The sequence below is a fragment of the Saimiri boliviensis genome, chromosome 7, assembly GCF_048565385.1.
Source record: "Saimiri boliviensis isolate mSaiBol1 chromosome 7, mSaiBol1.pri, whole genome shotgun sequence".
NCBI lineage: Eukaryota > Metazoa > Chordata > Mammalia > Primates > Cebidae > Saimiri > Saimiri boliviensis.
In genome coordinates, this window is record NC_133455.1 from 22135982 (window position 1) to 22155737 (window position 19756).

Below are 19756 nucleotides of genomic sequence, written 5' to 3' on the forward strand. Positions count from 1 at the left end.
AGACATTAGCATTACCTCTTTGGCTCTCGATCGAGCCAGACGGTACCTCGCCTCCTAGCTGCCCATCGGCCTCGCTAGGCATGGAGGGGACAGAGGGTCACTCTGCATGATGGGCACTGACCCAGGCCACCTGAGTCTGATTTGACAGCACCCCTGCAGGATGGGTTCCAGTTTTGGTGCCCAATAAACCCGATAGGTGATCAGAGAGACTGGGAGCCCCAAATCCGGCAGAGACGTCCCCCAACTTCCCCTGAGACTCTGTCTCGTCCCACCCAGGATCCCTGCAGGTCCATTCCTGTTCTCCCACGTGAGCGCTGTACACGAGGAAGGTGGCTTTCAAACGGCAGTTCTGCCCCCAGCAAATAGGGGGCCACCCCACCTCCCCACACTTGCCCTGCCTGCAAACCCGAGTGTCACCTCATACCTCCCAGCAGTGACCCAACCTGGCTTTCCGGGCTTGGCAAGGAATGAAGGAAGAAGAGAAACCACGAAACGGTTTAAGAAAGCAGCGAGCTATTTTTACGAGCTCTGAGGCCTGGACCCGAAAATGCGGCACTGCCTCCAGCCCCAGCTTCTGCCACTCCCTGCTCCCCCAGGAGTCCCAGGCACTCTGCACAGTGATTTGCACAAAGCCCACCTCCGAGCCTGTGGCCGGGACGTTTCCTGCACCTTCAACACACGTGCCTGCCTCTGCTGGAGCTGGACCGGGTCGCCCTTCAGGTCTGAGCTTCCAGTCACTTCCTTCCACACTGCTGAGCATCTGGGATCCCGTGTTGAGTGGGGCAGGCCGGTTCCTGCCTTCACTGAGCATAGGAGGCAGGCAGCCTCCTCCGAGAGACTTCCTCGGCCTTCCAGGCTATACTGAGCACCTCTCTTCACTCCAGAGGCCTCCCGGCTCCTGCGCAGGGAGAGCTCTTCTTAGGCTGGCTCTCTGTGCTGCGCTCCTGGCTGTCCCTGTCTGCGGTGCTCCCCCTTTCCCTGGCACCAGGCATGGCGTGAGCCCCACGGGCGGCTGCTTAGTGCGTGAATACATGAATACCCAGCTCATGCCAGCTGAGGCCAAGTCCTGCCAGCGTGGCTCACTGCCTTCCTCCTCTGGACTCACGAAGAGAAAGGGAATCAGGAGACCAAAGTGAGTCCTTGCTAGAGAGAGGGAGGTGACGTTGGCTCCCTGCTCCTGTCAGAGCTGCTCCGGGGCTGGAGGCCTAGGCCCCCTCCTGCCCTTCCCCACGGTTAACATGTCACCATATTGTCAGGTGGGGCTGTGCAGTCCCCGAGCATCACGATGTGGGATGGAAAGAAGAAATCCAGGCAGGGCAGCTCACAGCAGCCTCGGCGGGCTCCCTCCAGAGACACGAGTCTACTTTGAAAGGTCCCTCCTTGGCCTGCACCTGGGAAGCCCTGATGCCAAGGCCGATGACTGCAGCGGCTCCTCCCGGTGCCCCCACTCTGTTCTTTTTTTTCTTTGAGATGGAGTCTCACTCTGTCACCCAGGCTGGAGTGCAGTGGCATGACTTCGGCCCACTGCAACCTCCATCTTCTGGGTTTGCGCAATTCTCCTGCCTCAGCCTCCTGAGTAGCTGGGATTACAGGTGCCCGCCACCACGTCCAGCGAATTTTAAAATTTTTAGTAGAAATGGAGTTTTGCCATGTTGGCCAGGCTGGTCTCAAACTCCTGACCTCAGGTGATCCACCCGCCTTGGCCTCTCAAAGTGCTGGGATTACAGGAGCCACTGTGCCCAGCTCCCGACTGCTGTAACCCCCATGACCTTCCCCTCCATGGTGGCCTGAGATTTCTTTGCAAAAAGTAAGTGGATCCTGTCACTATTGTCCCCAGCTTCCACCCTTCAATTGTCTTCCTGTAGCTCTTAGAATTAAACACCCCAAATCCTTACTCTGAGCCTCAGAGAAAAGTCGAAACTCCATGCAGTGACCTGGGGACCTTGTCTGATCTGGCATTCAACAACCACTCCAAGCTCACCTCAATCCCAGCAAAATGATTCACCCACCCTGAGCCTGGGTTCTCTGTGCCAATGTCCACGCTGTTCCTGGTGCCCAATGCTGTTCCCAGGTCAAGATAGCCACCCCGATCCCTTCCCTGGCAAACTCACTGCAGTCTCTTTTCGGCTCCTCCCTGGCTCCTGACCAAATGCCTGCCGAGTGGGACCCGCTACAGTGGGAAAATGTCGGCTTGTGCAGTCATGGGTGGTTTTCTCACCACGGTGACCCGCCTGAGAGCAGGAGCTCATCTTATTTATCTAGAAGCTCCCCAGATCTGGCCCAGGGTAGGCACATGGATATGTATTAGTTACAGCTGCTGTGATGAATATCATTTTAAGCTCCCTCTGCCGCTGATGCCTTGCTCAAAGCTCTCATATTAGTTTGCTGCTAATAAATAAAGCCCAAAAGAAAGACCCCGGCTCCTCTGCTTCCTCCCCACCTCCCTCTGCTGCTGTCTGGAGATGGAGGGCTTGGGGACAAGCAGGTGAATGGCATGTCATTTCCTAAAACACTTCCCCAAACTGAACAGGAAGCAGTGGGAGATGGGGTTCGTCACCCGAAGACAGGCATCTCAGGACTTGAGCCCAGAACAATGTGGGTCTTCACTCCAAGTCACACCTGGTGGTCTCAGGTAACACACACACATTTGAGGGCCCCAAGTCACCTTCATGGGTGTATCTGGACCACAGCTCCCGTCAAAAGCATGAGAAGGGATCAGGAAGGGTGCCCATTGCAGAATGGCCAGGGGTGCCGGGTTCTGTTCAATGCATTGGCAAGGCTCTGCTTTTAGGATTTCAAACTTTTTATTTTATTTATTTATTTATTTTTTTTGAGTCGGAGTTTCGCTCTTGTTACCCAGGCTGGAGTGCAATGGCACGATCTCGGCTCACTGCAACCTCCGCCTCCTGGGTTCAGGCAATTCTCCTGCCTCAGCCTCCTGAGCAGCCGGGACCACAGGCACGCGCCACCATGCCCAGCTAATTTTTTGTATTTTTAGTAGAGACGGGGTTTCACCATGTTGGCCAGGATGGTCTCGATCTCTTGACCTCGCAATCCACCCGCCTCGGCCTCCCAAAGTGCTGGGACTACAGGCTTGAGCCACCGTGCCCGGTCCATACTTTTTATCTTGACAACAGGGTACTCACCCTCAGAAGCCAAGATCTTAGTTGCCCCCCAACTTATTTTATTGATTGATTGATTGATTGATTGATTGAGATGGAGTCTCACTGTCGCCCAGGCTGGAGTACAGTATTGCAATCTCAGCTCACTGCAACCCCTGCCTCCCAGGTTCAAGCGATTCTCCTACTTCAGCCTCTTGAGTAGTTGGGATTACAGGTGTGTGCCACCATGCTGAGCTAATTTTGGTATTTTCAGTAGAGATGGGGGTTTCCGCCATGCTGGCTATGGCGATCTCGAACTCCTGACCTCAAGTGATTCACCTGCCTAGGTCTCCCGAAGTGCTGGAATTACACGTCTCCAACTTCTTCAGGCCAGATCTCCTGAGCAATTCTAGCTCCACTCACAAACCCACCCCACAGCTAAGCTGGCCCTGCTTTCCGGAGGGCAAGAGGAGGCTGGAGGCACCACGGAGCTGGGAAGGGGGGATGGGAAGCATCAGAGAAGAGGGACAGATCATGGTGATGCTGTGGGGCCTCAGGGAGGTGACTTTGCCTCTGTGAGCCTCAGTTTCCCCTTCTGGAAAATGGGTGTAAGTGATAAAAGCTCCTGAGATTTCACACGGGGAGCACCCAGCACAGGACCCGGGCTCCCACGCTGCTCCATGGTGGCAGTGATGATAATTTGAGTAAACCCAGCTGGCTTCTGGGAGAATAAAAAGAAAAGATATGAGGGGTTGGGGGACAGAACAGCCCAGGGTAGACAAAGAACCTCAGCCCAGGCAGGTAGGGAACTTGAGACCAGCATGGTCTGGTTCCCACTCACCCCCACCAGAGGGCTCCATCTGTACTCTCCGAGCTGTTGCAAGAATGCGGACCAGGCTCTGGTGATGACACCTGCTCTGAGCACCAGGCAGCTCTTGGTTCTCCCTGCTGATGGGGGGCTCAGTGGCCAACTTAATCCTGGAACCATCACTCATCCACGAGCCACTGGCTGAGCCCCTGGCACTCCCTCTTGTCCCAGCGTCACTGCTGACCCTCTCAGCCTTGAAGCCCTTGCTTGAGGAGGCTCATACTCACACAGGGCCTGGGCTCCGGGGGCAGCTCACGGCTCCTGCGAGGAGCAGATGCATGAGAGCCACCACCGTCTGCAGGGACTCACGTCCAGCACTTCCTGACCCTGCGCGGCACGCTGCATGGTCGCCATTCTGGCTTTGAGACATTGAAAGGGGTGACAATGTCCGAAGCAGACGAAATGGAGGCTGGGAGTTTCCTTCTACGTCATAGAGAGAAAAGGTAGTGATGGCAGTAATGGTAATATTGATCAATACAACTTGAATGAGAACAGCTGTCACTCACACTGAGTCCTCCACCTGCACGCCCTCATCTCCCCCTCACGGCAGCCCTCGAGGGGGGAGGACTGTTATGTTTACTTTACAAATGTGGAAACTGAGACTTAAAACGGTGAAGTCATTTTCCTCCTTACCTCATTAGACCAGGAAATAAAGGCTCAGAGCAGGGAGGCCACTTGGCTAAGAACACAGTGGGTAACAGACAGGAATTTGATACGAAGAGTATTTAACTTTCACCCTTTTTGTTTTTTGAGATAGGGTCTCACTCTGTGGCCTAGGCTGGAGTGCAGTGGTACAATCGCAGCTCACTGCAGCCTCAACCTCCTGGGACCATGCAATCCACCCACCTCAGCCTCCTGAGTAGTGGGGACTACAGGTGTGTGCCACCCCACCTGGCTAACTTTTGCATTTTTTGTAGAGATGGGGTTTTACCATGTTGCCCAGGCTGGCCTTGAACTCCTGAGCTCAAGTAATCTACCTGCCTCTGTCTCCTAAAGTTCTAGGATTACAGGTAGGAGCCACCACGCCTGGCCATCTTCATGCTGTTAACCACAGCTGTTCCCACCCCAGGAAAATGCACAGCTCGTCATTCGATCAACAGCATATGAAAAGCTATGGGGTATCTGGTGCTGGGCAGACTGCGGTGCAGGTGATGAGTCCCTGGGTGCTTGCAGCTGACCCTCTAAACAGGGGGAGGCAGACACTGAAGGCTGCAGGACTCCCATGGCAATGACAGTGAGGTAGGGGCCAGGGGACGATTCTGTAACCAAGCCAGTCTGCCTTTTTCCAGAGATCAAGAGCACCTCCCTGGTTAAATAAGACAGTCTCCAGGCTGCACAAAACTTCCAGGCCGATGAGCAAGACAGACAGGCATTGACCAGTATCTCATAAATCGCTTCCATTGCTTAAAAGGTGGGTGCAGCAGTTGCGGTGGCTCACGCCTGTCTTCTCAGCACTTGGGGAGGCTGAGATGGAAGGATCACTTGAGCCCAGGAGGAGGAGACCAGCCTGGGCAGTGAGACCCCTCATCGTCCCCCAGCCAAAAAAAAAAAAAAAAAAAAAATAGCCAGGAATAGTGGCACACGCCTGTAGTCCAAGATACTGGGGAGGCTGAGGTGGGAGGATCCTTTGAGCCTAAGGGGTTGAGGCTGCAGTGAGCCAGGATTGCACCACTGCATTTAGCCAGGGCAACCGAGCAAGACCCTGTCTCAAAGAAAAAGGGTGGATGCCACCAAAGGCCAGGTGCTGTTGCAGCCAGGGCACATGGGGAAGACACGGGTCCCTGATCCCAGTCCCCAAGCTCAGGTGACAGCAGAAGTTACTTACCTGGCAGGAAAACCAGGCTCCCAGCATGACCTCTGCCCCCCTCTGCCCGCTCCCGGTGCCTGTCCATTTCTCCTGCCCTTCGGCCGCAATGAGGCAGCCAGCGCTGCTCACCCCAGGCCCAGCCGCAGCCTGTTCCCCTCCTTCATGCGGCTCTCGGAGTGATCAATTCCACCACAGGAACGGCCAGGATAATTTTTGCTTAGCTTCAAATACCTGGTTCTCATGAATTCCTCGGCCAGAAGGTTATAAAGCTTCCTCTAAAATGTGGGGGAAAGATTTAAGCCTGCTTATGGTTAATAATACACTGTCCCCTGTCCGTCAAACTGCCTGCCTGCTATTGAAAGTTCACTATTAGATACTCATTTAAACAGCCTCACAAGGCTTCTGAAGAAAGTGCAGTTATGCATTTTCCCCTCCTTGCTGGCGCGGACGACTATAGATAAACATCAATTCGCTCCTGCGGATCACAGCCACAGTAAATAAATTTTTCAGGAAGCCTGAGATCTGCACAAAGGCTCCGCCAAGCTCCCATTTCACACAACATCAATGTTTGGCCTCCAAGAAATAAAAGCTCTAAGGTGTCCGTCACCAGGGCAAAATTATCAATTGTCAAGTCACTTTTAAAAGAGAAAGAAGACAGAGGCTTTCAGGGAGCCATTTCATCCTGCAGCTGAAAATAAAAGGAAGAGCGGCAGGCGCTTCACCCACAAACGAACCACCGGGACTTCCCCCGAGGAGCTCAGGTGCTCATCCCCCCCACCCCTGTTAAATTTCTGGCCCCAGCGCTGCTGCTCCGGGTGAGCTGAAGCAGTCAGTTCAGCTTGGAGCAGCCGGTTCCGGCTGAGTTCAGTGACTTCAGTGACTCAGGCATTGGGTTATTTTTACTTTCTCAAAGTGGGTTTTTTTTTCCCCCACTACTTTTAGAAGTGGCAGACGAGGCTTGTCTATTATAAAATATTTGTTGCAAACACACGCACTCACTTGCTCACCGCCCCCCACACAGTTCCCGTCTGTGTAAAAATCTCAAGTCGCCATGGTGTGAGGGGCAGGACACGTGGGAGCTAAGACACCCTCCTGGGCGAGCCGGTGATTGCGGAACACTCAGCACAGTTCTGCTGGAGTAGGGGGTCATCGAAGCTGGGAACCTAAAGCAGGTGTCATTTTCCAGATGGGGAAACTGAGCCACAGGGGAGCCTGAGGGAGACATGCATTTGAATCTCAGCTCCACTACGTTCTGACTGCCTGGCCTTGGGCAGGAAACTTAAACCTGTCGGAGCTTGGCTGGGTGCAGTGGCTCATGCCTGCAGTCCCGGCACGTTGGGAGGCCAAAGCAGGTGGATTTAATCAGTTATATTAAGATGAGAGCGTAACGGATTACGGTGGGCCCTAAATCTAGTGACTCTTGTCCTTGTAAGAAGAGACAGATGCAAAGACGAGACAGTCATGTAGTGATGGAGGCAAGACCAGAGTGATGCAGCCATAAGCCAGGTAACGCCAGGCAGGGCCAGCGGCCACCAGAGGCTGGGGGAGTTGAGGGGGGACCTCCCCGGGAGTCCGTGGAGGGAGCACAATCCTGCAGACCCCTTGATCTCGAACTTCTGGCCTCCAGAACCACAAGAGGACAAATTTCTACTGTTTTAAGTCCCCTTAGTCGGTGGTAATTTGTTACAAGGGTCCTCAGAAACGAATATAGGCTGGGCGCGGTGGCTCACGCCTGTAACCTCAGCACTTTGGGAGGCCGAGGCAGGCAGATCACCTGAGGTCAGGAGTTCAAGACCAGCCTGACCAACATGGAGAAACCTCATCTCTACTAAAAATACAAAATTAGCCAGGCTTGGTGGTGCATGCCTGTAATCCCAGCTACTTGGGAGGTTGAGGCAGGAGAATTGCTCGAACCGGGAGGTGGAGGTTGCGGTGAGACGAGATCGTGCCATTGTGGTCCAGCCTGGGCAACAAGAGCGAAACTCCATCTCAAAAAAACAATAAAAAGGGATATGGTGTTCTGTAAAAAGTGCCTAAGTAGGCCCCATCAGTTGGGCAGCTGGGATGAGGTGGCCCAGCCCTGTACCCCTCGATGGCCTGATCGAGTTTCTCTTTTCTCAGGGGCAGCACAGGGAGGAGTGAAGGCTGCCTGGTTGCACTTGACCTCAGCCAGCGGTGACCCCGGCTGTGCCTCCTCCAGGTCTTTGTGGAAAGGGCACGGCTGAGTCAGGATGTCTGCCCCGGCAGCTCTGGAGCTGCGGATCTCACTGCCCTCCGCAAACAGTAACAGTGAGGCCAACCTCCCGGAGCCAAGTCCAAGACTGTCTTTTACCAAGTTGGTGGCACCTGCTCAGCTGGCCTTGGCTGGAGTGGGCACGCTCACTCCTTCAGCCACTTTTGGGTGAGTCCAATGGGTGACCCCTCACACGTGGTGCACACGGATATGCAAACTGAGGCTGAGAGTGGCTGAAGTTCCTCACCCAACGTCCCATGTAGTGTGGATGCAGCACCAACTCTACTCTGTCAGATTTCACTCCCCCATGGCCTTAACCCGGAAGATCCAGGAGGTAACACACAGGGGAGCCTCAGCACAAAGAAGGTGTTCCAGCAATGCTGGCTTGTGCTTGCTTAGAACCTGCTGTTTCTCCTGGTTTTTACAATGAGAGAGAGAGAGGGAGGGAGACAGAGAGAGAGAAAGAGATAGAGAGAGAGAGAGAAGCAGCATCTCTGTTTAGCTGATGGGTGGTGGCACATTCGAAAAACCACCAGACAAAATAAAGGAGTTTGTATCTTTAACACCAGGAGCCTCTGGGTGGGGTTTGGGATTTTTTGTGGTTCATTGCAAGGCGTGGGTGCAGGGAGGAGATCATCTGACCTTCACCGAGGGAAAAGATGCTGAGAGATGGGAGAGGTGGAAATCACCCGTCTTACAGATGAGACCATGGAATAGAGAGGGAAAGGGACTGCAGGCTGGGCACGGCGGCTCACACCTGTAATCCCAACACTTTGGGAGGCTGAGGCGGGTGAATCACCTGAGGTCAGGAGTTTGAGACCAGCCTGGCCAACATGGTGAAACCCCATCTCTACTAAAAATACAAAAACTATCCAGGTGTGGTGGTGCATGCCTGTAACCTCAGCTACTCAGGAGGCTGAGGCAGGAGAATCACTTGAACCCAAGAGTCAGAGGTTACAGTGAGCCGAGATCAAGCCACTGGACTCCAGAGCCAGAGACTCCATCTCAAAAAAAAAAAAAAAAAAAAAGGGTAAGAGGATTGGCCCCCTTTCTGGCCAGCCCAGAACCTAAGACAGAAACCTCGCTCACCTGAGATGCTCCCTTATCTGGCCCCACGGAGAGCTCATCAATTGGCATTGACAAATGTCCTTAACTGGTCATTCCTATCCAAGCCCATTCCCACAGCTCTGCTCCAGGACTGGGGATTGCTTATTGAGATGCTGCAGCCGCCTCCTCCCTGGCCTCCCTGCCTCCACTTGGAGCTGACCTCTGCTCGCCTCCACTCCACAGGACAGCCAGAGGCACCTTCCTCACATGAAGCCCTGCATCACTCCTCTGCCCCAAACCCTCCATGGCTCCCAGCACCCTCAGAATGAAGTCCAAACTCCTTATCTGGCCATGAGCCCCCCCCCCCCCAAAGGCCTCTAGACTGCTTTGTGCTATTTTAACAGAAGAGGAGACACAGGCTACAGTGACTAGTTCGGCTTTTTGCCTGTTTAATGCTAAGCATGAATGCTCTAGTTACAGTTCCCCGAAATCACCTGCACTCTCTGACCTCTGAGCCTTTGTACCTGCTGTTCCCTCTCTCTGGAATGCCTTTCGCTCTACTTCCTCCTATTAACCTAGGAATACCCAGTCATCTTTCAGCTCTGAGCTTCGATGCTGCCTCCTGCAGAGGGCTTTCCAGGTCCTCTGGGTCTACTGCAACACGTGCCGTCCTGCTCAGGAAACCGACAGCCAAGCAGAACTTGGGTCCAGGAGGGCCCAGGCCTGGAGCTAACAGAGGGAGGGTAATTGAGGTGGAGGCTTTGCTCGGCTCAGCTCAGAGCCCCAGGCCTCAGGGCAGACAGACCAGGGTTCCCAATTATAGGCCTCGACACTGCCAGCATTTTTGTCCCCTATAGTGTATTACTGAATATGTTTTCTTATTTAATTCCCATTACTCCCCCCATTTCTCAGATGGGGAAACGGAGGCTTGAAGAGAAATCGGTTGCCTAAGGCCACAGAGTTTGGCGATCTGCAGAGCAAAGGCGCGACCCCACCGCTGCTGCACTTGGTCTCCAGGGCCTGTGCCGTTGGTCACCGTCACAGCGCAGAAGATACTCTGAGAAGAGCAACTGCACAGGACAAATCACAGGGACCGTGATCATCACCACAGGCTGCTGGTGCGAGGGAGGACTGCGTCTCCACTCGGCCTGTGCCTCAGTCTCCCCACTTGTAAAGTGTCATAACACCACTCAACACTGCACACCACTACCCCCGCATAAGGCAAGAGAAGTGGAGTGGGGGGGGGGTGTCCATAACTCCTGAGGTCAGCAGCTCACTCGGGAGCAGACGAGTGGAAAACCAAAGGCGACTCCCCGCCACCTCTCCCCACTGCAGATCAGTCAGGGGGGTACCATGGCACCAGCTGCCCGGTCAGACATACTGTGTCCATGTATGGCAGGTGAGCTTCCTGCTTCAGCTCAGTGTCCAAACCACAGGCACGCAGAGTTACACATCCAGAGGAAAGCAGTCAGGGCTCGGGGCCTGACGCTCCCAGGGTCTGAGTCCCGTCTCTACCCTTTGCCAGCTGTGTGTCTTCAGACAAGTCCCTTAACCTCTCTGAGCCTTTTCCTTCTCTGAAAAATGGTGACTTTGCCTCTGTTTACTCCTCAGGGCTGCTGTGAAGACTCAAGTTAATGCGTCAATTGTGGGGATTCAGCCGGCTGCATTTTGAATAATTAACGAAGTGCCTTCAGTCCTTCACTCTTTCTTTTAATTGAACTTTTTATTTTGAGCTAATTGTCAATTCACATGCCGAAAGAATACAGAGAGGCCGGGCATGGTGGCTTGTGCCTGGATTCTTAGCGCTTTGGGAGGCTGAGAAGGGAGGATTGCTTGAGGTCAGGAGTTTGAGAAAGAATACAGGGTGATCTCTTGCCCCCTTCATCCAATTTCCTCCAAGGGCCACATTTTTCAACGCTGTGATTGTAGGACCAGGATACTGACATTGACAAAGTCAAGATACAGAGTATTTCATCTCCCCCAGGCCTTCCTGTTGCCCTTTGATAAGCACGCCTATTTCCTCCCTGGCCCCATTCCCATTCCATTCTCTGATCTCCAGCCTTGTCTTTTTGGGAATGCTCCGTAAGTGGAATTCTTCAGTAAGGAATCCCTTTTGACATGGCCTTTTTTCCTCAGGCTTCATCCAGGTTGTTAGCGGAGCAACAGCGTGTTCCTTTTCATTGCTAGGTAGTGCTCCACGGGGTGGAGGTGCCACAGCTGAACCACTAGCCTGGTGAAGGACATCTAGGGTCTTCCCACTCTTTGGCAAGTCACGAATAAAGTTGCTGAGAACATTTGCGTGCAGGTTTGGGGGCAAACTTAAGTTTTCAGTCCTTCATTTTTAAACCCATATGGGCATATCATTTCATTCATTCAACAGATATCCGTCACACACCTACTACGCGAGGTGCTGTGCTAGGCACTGAGGAGACAGCAGACAAAGGCCTCTGTCCTCTTGGATGATGCAAGAGGAAATGGCCGAACAGACAACTTACGGCTAAGTCCACTCGACAGCCACACGCGGAAATGCAAACCATTCTCTGATGAATGGTCAGATCAGTAGCTGCTCCGGCGAGCCAGCTGAAGTGCACAGCACTTGGGTGTGTTTTCTCAAGGAACAGCATTACCTGCTGGTTAAATGCATCACAGCACGATGAAGGCACCAGTCGGCAGGCCAGAAAACTCTGGTGACTTCTTCATCGCTTTTATTTTCTTTCTCCTTTCTTTCTTTCTTCCTTTCTCTCTCTTTCTTCTTAGCAGTTTCTTTCCTGCCTTCCTTCTTTTCTTTTTTCTTTCTTTTCTCTCTCTCTTTCTTTCCTTTCTGATGGGAGTCCCACTCTGTTGTCCAGGCTGGAGTGCAGTTGAGTGATCTCGGCTCACTGCAACCTCCGCCTCCCAGGTTCAAGCAATTCTCCTACCTCAGCCCCCTGAGTAGCTGGAATTACAGGTGCACACCACCACACCCGGCTAATTTGTGTGTGTGTGTGTGTGTGTGTGTGTGTGTGTGTGTGTATTTTTAGTAGAAACCAGGTTTCACCATGTTGGCCAAGCTGGTCACAAACTCCTGACCTCAAGTGAGCCACCTGCCTTGGCCTCCCAGAGTGCTGGCATCACAGGAATGAGCCACCATGCCCAGTCCACAGCATTTTCCTCAGTAAGTCCCCTGTTATGGTGGAGTAACTTACAACGTCCATTCCCGTTTCATAGGCTGTAAAAAGTATGTCACTTGACGACTCAAATAGCAATGCGTAACATTTCTGGAGTGCCATGTTTGGACTATTCTCAGATTTTTACACATATCATCACTTTTTTCTCTTTTAGTGATTGGGTCTCGCTATGTTGCTCTGGCTAGCCTCGAACGCCTAGGCTCAAGTGATCCTCTTGCCCCGGCCTCCCGAGTCGCTGGGACTACAGGAATGCGCCACGGCACCTGCTGTGACTCATCACTTTCAATCCTCAGAGACCACAAACCACGCCCTGAGAGAACTGCTTCATTAGCCCCATTTTACAGAAGAGGAAACTGAGGTTCCAAGATGCTAAACAAGTGGCCAAAGGGCATACGTCTGGGAGGGGCAGAGCCAGGACTTAAACCCTCGGAGACAGAGTCGACAGGATGAGGAGCCTTCTTCCTGTCCCTGTCTGCATCCAGCTCCGCATCCAGCTCTGTGATGTTAAGTGTCTTTCACAGGCACTGCACACCTCACTAAAGATCCTGGGTAGCAATTGTTTCTGAGATAAATTGGACAGTTCCTCATTAACTATGAAAGGCCTAAATGCTGATCACTTCAATCAATATGTTCTAAGCTCTCAACATTAGACAAAGCAAGCATCAGGTCAGCCAAACCTGTTTCTTTCGATGAAAATGTTTCCTTCTTCTTCTTCTTCTTCTTTTTTTTTTTTTTTGAGACGGAGTTTCGCTCTTGTTACCCAGGCTGGAGTGCAATGGCGCGATCTCGGCTCACCGCAACCTCCGCCTCCTGGGTTCAGGCAATTCTCCTGCCTCAGCCTCCTGAGTAGCTGGGATTACAGGCACACGCCACCATGCCCAGCTAATTTTTTGTATTTTTAGTAGAGACGGGGTTTCACCATGTTGACCAGGATGGTCTCGATCTCTTGACCTCGTGATCCGCCCGCCTCGGCCTCCCAAAGTGCTGGGATTACAGGCTTGAGCCACCGCGCCCGGCCAAATGTTTCCTTCTTTGAGGCACCTCAGGCCACACAGTTCCAGTTGCCTGTGAACTAAGTACTTTCTCCATCAGTGACACAGTCTTGGGTTCTGAACTCACATCTGTTGCTCTGGGATACTACAAGTGCCTGCCATGGTATCATAGGAATATTTAATGGCTGAAGTGGCCAGTGGCTTTAGCAAGAGCAGAGCGCATACTCTCTCTGGCTGACAGGTTGGTGGCTGGTGGGGTTAATTACCATGACCAGCATCGGCGAGGCCTCAACCTGCCACAGTGTTGCTTCAAGGTTAACTAGAAGGGGCCCAGGAATTACGCTCTCAGATCAGGCCGGGCACCAGGTAGGAGCCTCTGGCTTCTCCATCAGCCACATTTGTTCCTGATCCCTGATCTCATACCCTTCAGGGCATTTCCCAAACCAATAATAAGTACAGAAAAGTCTCTCCACCAGCATTCACTGACGTGGCAATAACGCGTCAAGCATCTGCCCTGTGTGGGCTCTCGCTGGAAGGTGGGGAGATGGCAGGAAACAAGATCTTTCTGAACTTACACTCCAGTGGGGGAGACAGATTCCAACCTTCAAGAAACAACCCAATGCCCAACTACAAACGGAAGCAAATGCTGGGAGGGGAAGCCAGAGGTGCTGATAGAAGAATAGAGGGGAAGGATGTGCTGTGGCAAAAATGGTCCTGCAACTCGTCTCTCGGGGAGACGGGAACCGAAGGGACCGGACGGGGAAGAGCATTCTGGGCAGAGGGAAGGGAACCAAAAGTATCTACAGAATTCCTCTGGCCGCATCTCCTTCCACTCTCCCCTTCACTCACTCAGTCCCATTCCCCCCGGCTTCCAGGAAGCTCCTCAACCCACATCAGGGAATGAATGTCCGGAACACCCTTCCCACCCCTGCCCCAGATCTCCGCGTGACCCGCTCCGATGTGTGCTGGTAAAGGGTTAACAACAGGCTCTCGGAGGAGGAAGCCCCGACTTGTGCCATCTGCCAATTTCCGTGGAGTAAATACTTGCACCCTGGCTGATTTCGAGCTGCCCACGGCACGTCCCTGAATAAGGGGCTGGGAAGAGATGCCCAGTCAGCTCTCCGGAGCCGGGACGAGCCTACTCCCGCACACCACTGGCCTGCGCCCTCATGTCCTTCAGGCCTTGGACCATCTTCTCATAGAGAAACCTTTCCTCATTCCCCCATCGAAAACGGCACCTCCCTCCCCGTCCTCTCTCCTGCTTTCCTCTCCTTCACCATCTTGCTCATCATGATGTTCATTTATTTTTTTCTTTGGTGCCCCAGACTAGAAGGTCAGCTCCAGAGAGGCAGGGGATTTTGTCTGCTCCGTCACAGGGCCTGGAACAATGCCTGGCACACAGTAGATGCTCAATAAATATCAAGAGAAAAAAAGGAGAATAAGAAGGTCCACGTGGCTACACCGAGGTGAGAAGAGGAGGAAGTGGAGGACGAGGGGGTGAGGTCCCTCCAAACCCCGCACCCCAAAGCAGCCTCTCCAGAAGGTGGGCACCCCGGAGCCCGAGTGACAGCAGGCACAGCGGGCCGTCTGCCAGCCTGGCCGCCACGTGGCCCCTCATTATACAGCGCCGCCGCTGCTGCGAAACTTTCACAGCCACTCTGATACCAATTTGCTTTTAAAATAGAAGTTTCCTGAGAACCTGCAAATAATTCATCGCTGTGAGTCCTTAAAATGTTCACAGGTATTTAAAATGCTATATAATCAAGTTCACAGAAATATAAAGTGTATGCGTTAAAATACTTTAATGTTCTAATTAAAACAGGCCACTTGTGCCCCAGCCCTGACTCCTGTTTACTATTTCTGTAATAGCCGGTGGCTTGTTCTAGGGGAAAAAAAAAAAAAAAAGATTCTTTTTAAATTGGCCTTGAAAAAACAAAGAAGAAAAAAGAGGAGAAAGTTAAAGTTTGCTTTCTCCAGCGGTGGACTGAGGAACTGAAAATCACACTTTCTAAATATTCACGGGTTGCCAACTGCTAAAGCAGGGGCAGAGGACATCTGGGGTCCTCCACCTGCTTCCCTGGAAACAGATGGTACTTGGGCAGGAATGGGAGGAAGGGGGGGCTGAAATCCTTTATGTCTCAGGGCTCAGAGAATGCCCACCAGCCCAGGCCCCACTAACCACTCCACTCCTGCCGATTCCATCTTCACTGCTGTAGGCCTGGAGGAAAATCATATTTATTTGTAAGGTTTAAGAAGACAAGTCAGGGCTCTATCCGCCTCTGGTCTCTGACAAGCACAGCTGTGATGCCTCTGCATATGCTGTTCCCTCGCACTTCCCCGTGTACACTTCTACACAACCTTCTGTCCTCAGCTCCAGCGTCACCTCCTCAGGGAAGTCCTCCCTGACCACCTCCACCCTAGAGCTCAAGGAAATGGCCCTGCTGCCTACTCTCACCACTCTCTCTGCCAAGGGCTGGCCTGTCTTCTGGCCCCGTCAAAGTGACCTTGAACAAGCATGTTCTCTGGGCCAAAAGTGGACTGCCCTTTGGATGGCAGCCCATGACCAGTTGCCTGGCCTCTTCTCCCTAGTTCCCTGCCAGCTCCAAGGTTCGCAACTACAAACTCCCGTGTGTCCCTCTCAGAGTTCTCAGTGCCGTCTGTCATCGTCTATTACCTGTGCGTTTGCTCAGTGGGCGTTCCCTCCGCTGGGCTATACTCTCCACGGAATCAGAGACCGAGCAGGTTCTCACTCCACGGCTCAGGAAGCAGCCTCTTCACTCCCTCCTCAGCCTCCGCCCTCTTGTACATAAGTGACTTCTATCTGGCTCATTCATTCATTCAGCAACACCACCCCCATCACCACAGACCCGCCTTGTGTCGACTCCCAGATGGCACCCCAAGATGCATCGACTCTGGGGCCCTCCAGCTCCACTCACCCCAGAGGACTCCCTTTCGCATCTGTCTCTGGTCCCATCAACAATCGGGCCCCGGACGTCGGACCCCAGCCCCAGGCTCCAATATCTGCCCCCTCCGTGGTCTCCTGGGCCTGCTAATCCCTGGCCTTTTCCTGGAAGGTCTCTCATACCCACACCTCCTTCCCCTGCCCTCCCCCAGTTCTGGGTGACCTTGATGGTTGCCCGCATGGTAGCTGCTCTCCGGCTGGTGGCCCTGCTCATCTCTCTCCTAAGCTGGTCCTGCGGTTCTTGGCTAGGGTTGACTGTGACCCCTGACGGACATTCGGCAAGTCCGGAGACATTTTTGGTCGGTACAAGTTAGCGGGGGAGGTAACTGCCACTTAGAGGGGAGCGACCAGAAAGGCTGCTAAGCACCCTCCAAGGCACAGGGCGGCCCCCACCACGAAATGTCAAGTGTGGAGCTGAGAAACCTTGTGACAGAAGACGCTTCCCAACACAGCTGGGAACATCTCCCCCTCCTGCTCGGATGCCCTCCCTGGCTCCCCATGGCCCACCAAGCTACCCAGCAACCCCTCTTCACGACAGCCAGGCTCCTACAGTCTCCCAGCCGACCTTCCGCATTGCCCACCCTTCCCAGACGGCCAAAGCAGCCTGCTCAGGGCCCCAGGGCGTGGCCACGCCTTCCCCTCTCCGGGCTTTTGCTCATGCTGTGTTCTGCACTGGGACGCCTGCCTCCTCCACCTCCCGGTGAGTCTTCCAGGTTTCAGGGCTGGTTTCAAAGCTGTGTCCTCTTTCCCAGCTCCCTGGCGGGTCTCTCCTCTGTCCCTGTACCCTGGGCTTCAGCGTCCCTGGGGCGACCTGCCACTTCAGTCCCACCCCAGCAGTCACTGCTGTTTGTTGATTTTCTCAGACACTTTGGGACACTTGCCCAGCACGGTCCTTGGCACACAGTAAGCATTCAAGAGACATGAAATTAATTCAAATCCCTCTCCCCACTAAAGTTGCAAATCCAGAAAACTCCTGGAATCAAACCGATTCAGGCCGCCAGCCTTTTACGTGGACTGACTCTAATTCCTTTGTAAGTACTGTGTTCCTTCCGATATATTGTGATTTTCCACTCTCTCCCTTCTCTGCCTCTCTCCCCCTCATCTCAGCTGAAGACACCCGAATTGCTCTGTCCACAACTTGAGCAGATACAACACAGAGATGCTCTCAAACCACCTGCTGTCCCCACACAGACACCCCCAGCCTTCCCAGGGACATTCCTGTCCTTTTGTAGCAGATTGATTTAAAACAGCAAAATAATAAGTTCTCCGTGCTGGAAACCTAAAATCCTCTTTAAGAAAGCCAAACACAAAAATTGCCTATAATCTCCACCGCCCCAAGGAAGAGCAAAACAGGCATCTGTGTCGTTCCTCTCAGGGGCGAGGGAGCCGGAGCATTTATACGCCAACTCCTGAGGCTGGCGGGCTGCACCCAGGGGTTACAGCCTCCTTACTTCTGGCCTGCCCACTCTCAGGCAAAGCGGTCTTACAGTTTTGGAAAAATACCAAGACACAGTCAGCAGCAGGTGGAAGCTCACGGAAGACACTAAAAGGTCCAAAGGGAACAGAACAGCACCTGCTCATCTTCTGCTCTGTCTCGGGTTCTGCAGTGGACAGTGGCTGGTCAGCACCACAGCACCAGTGCCCACCACATCCAGCAGTCACCCCTTATTCTCATCTGGGGGTCCCCTTCTCACCCCATCCTAACCCCTCCCAATTGTCAGGAACATCTGTCATGTTTTATGGCCAGTCAGAATCAGAATCTCCTTCTTATGGGTGGAGAAGCCCCTCCTTACATGAGTCTTGGTGGGGGCTGAGTCAGTTTCTGTTGTTTGCAATTAAGAGTCCTGGGTGAGGCTCCTCCCTGACTCTAGGGGTGAGGCTAGATCTCATTCCCCTGGCCAAAGGAGGTTCCGCTTCCTTAATTCACAGACAGTACACTATTCATGCTGCTAGGCAGTGGTTTCATCCACAGAGCAATGGGCTAGGGATGTTTCCCTAGGACAATAAATACCCATTGGTCTTCCCCTCCTAAACAGAAACTTCCAGTACTTAAAAAAAAATAATAAAAACAAAAAAATAAAATGAACTTTGTGTAGAAGAATCTGAGACACCCCTTGAGAAAGCTGGAATCCCGGGGGGTGTTTGTAAACCCCGGCTGGACACTCTGAGTGGACAACGGCAGGGGGCAAACAGAAAGATCAGTGCTCCCACCGCTGTCGTAGTCAATTAGAAATGGCGACAGCATTATAAGGGCTTGGGCCCTGGGTCCCGACACAAACTCCACTTTCCAGAAACCCTCCCATTACTGGCCCCTCTGATTCATTGTACCTACAGCTATAAGAGCTCCTATGTGTTGAAGAATCACTGTTTCAGCAGCTGTACTACAAAGCTGACATTCACACGCTGACTTCACAGTAACTCTATGAGCTATTAGCAGCAGCATCTCCACTCTGTAGATGAGGAAACTGATGCTCAAGAAAGTGTAATAGCATTCATATGAGTAAGAATAACATAGGCATAATAACAATTCACGTTTGTTGAGTGCTTATTATTACTAGGAAGCGCCTATGTTATATTGACTTATTTCGCTCATTCCTTCCACAGATATTCACTGAGCACCTACTCTGTGCCTAGCACTGTTTTAGGTGCTAGAAAGACAGTAGTGAGCAAAACACACAAAATCCTTGCCCTTCTAGAGCTCATTTTATTTTTTGAGAACCAGGGTCTCACTCTGTCCCTCAGGTTGGAATGCAGTGGTATGATCACAGCTCACTGCAGCCCCAGAGTTCTGGGCTCAAGTGATCCTCCTGCCTCAGCCTCCCGAGTAGCTAGGACTATGAGTATACGCCACTACGCCTGGCTTTTTTTTTTTTTTTTAAAGAGATGGGGTCTTGCTACATTGCCCAGGCTGGTCTCGAACTCCTGGTCTCAAGCAATCCTCCCATCTTGACTTCCCAAAGTGCTGGGATTACAGGCATAAGCCAACACTCCTGGCCCTAGAACTGACATTTTAATGGGATAAATCAGCAAACAAGGTAAATGGGTGAAATATAAATGTTCAATCCTGTTAAGTGCTAAGGAAGAAAGAAAATGCAGCAGGGAAGGGAAGTGAGGGCTGTGTGTGTGTGTGTGTGTGTGTGTGTAGGTGTGTAGGGGTGTGTGTAGGCATATGTATAGGTGTGTAGGATGTGTGTATAGGGGTGTGTGTAGGTGTGTAGAGATGTGTGTATAGGGGTGTGTAGGTGTGTGTGTAGGTGTGTAGGGGTGTGTGTGTATAGGGGTGTATGTAGGAGTGTGTGTGTGACTGTGCAGGGGTGTATGTGTGTGTAGGGGTATGTGTGGGGGTATGTATAGGTGTGGGGGTTGTGCAGGTGTGTGTGGGGGTATATGGGTGTGTGGGGGTATGTGTAGGTGTGTGTGGGGGTGTGTGTAGGGGTGTGTGTGTGTATAGGGGTGTGTGGGGGGTATGTGTAGGTGTGTGTGGGGGTGTGGAGGTGTGTGGAGGTGTGTGTGTGTAGGGGCATGTGTATAGGGGTGTGTGGGGGGTATATAGGTGTGTGTGCGGGGGTGTGTGTAGGT

At 52.7% G+C, this 19756-nt stretch overlaps 1 protein-coding gene across 6 annotated transcripts in view; it reads right to left on the reverse strand.

Annotated features, from left to right (window-relative positions):
- CUX2 (cut like homeobox 2) overlaps positions 1 to 19756 on the reverse strand; it is a 314909-nt gene that overhangs the window by 249232 nt on the left and 45921 nt on the right. The window contains exon 1 of one of the 6 annotated variants that reach the window (XM_039472471.2): positions 638 to 16663. The exons of 3 other annotated variants lie outside the window; for them this stretch is intronic. In XM_039472471.2, the coding sequence (XP_039328405.2) occupies positions 638 to 811 (174 nt within the window). In that variant the 5' untranslated portion in view covers positions 812 to 16663. Of the gene's footprint in view, positions 1 to 15; positions 16664 to 19756 lie in introns of those variants that run through there. 2 more of the 6 variants (XM_039472470.2, XM_074402233.1) reach the window with 2 other exon arrangements.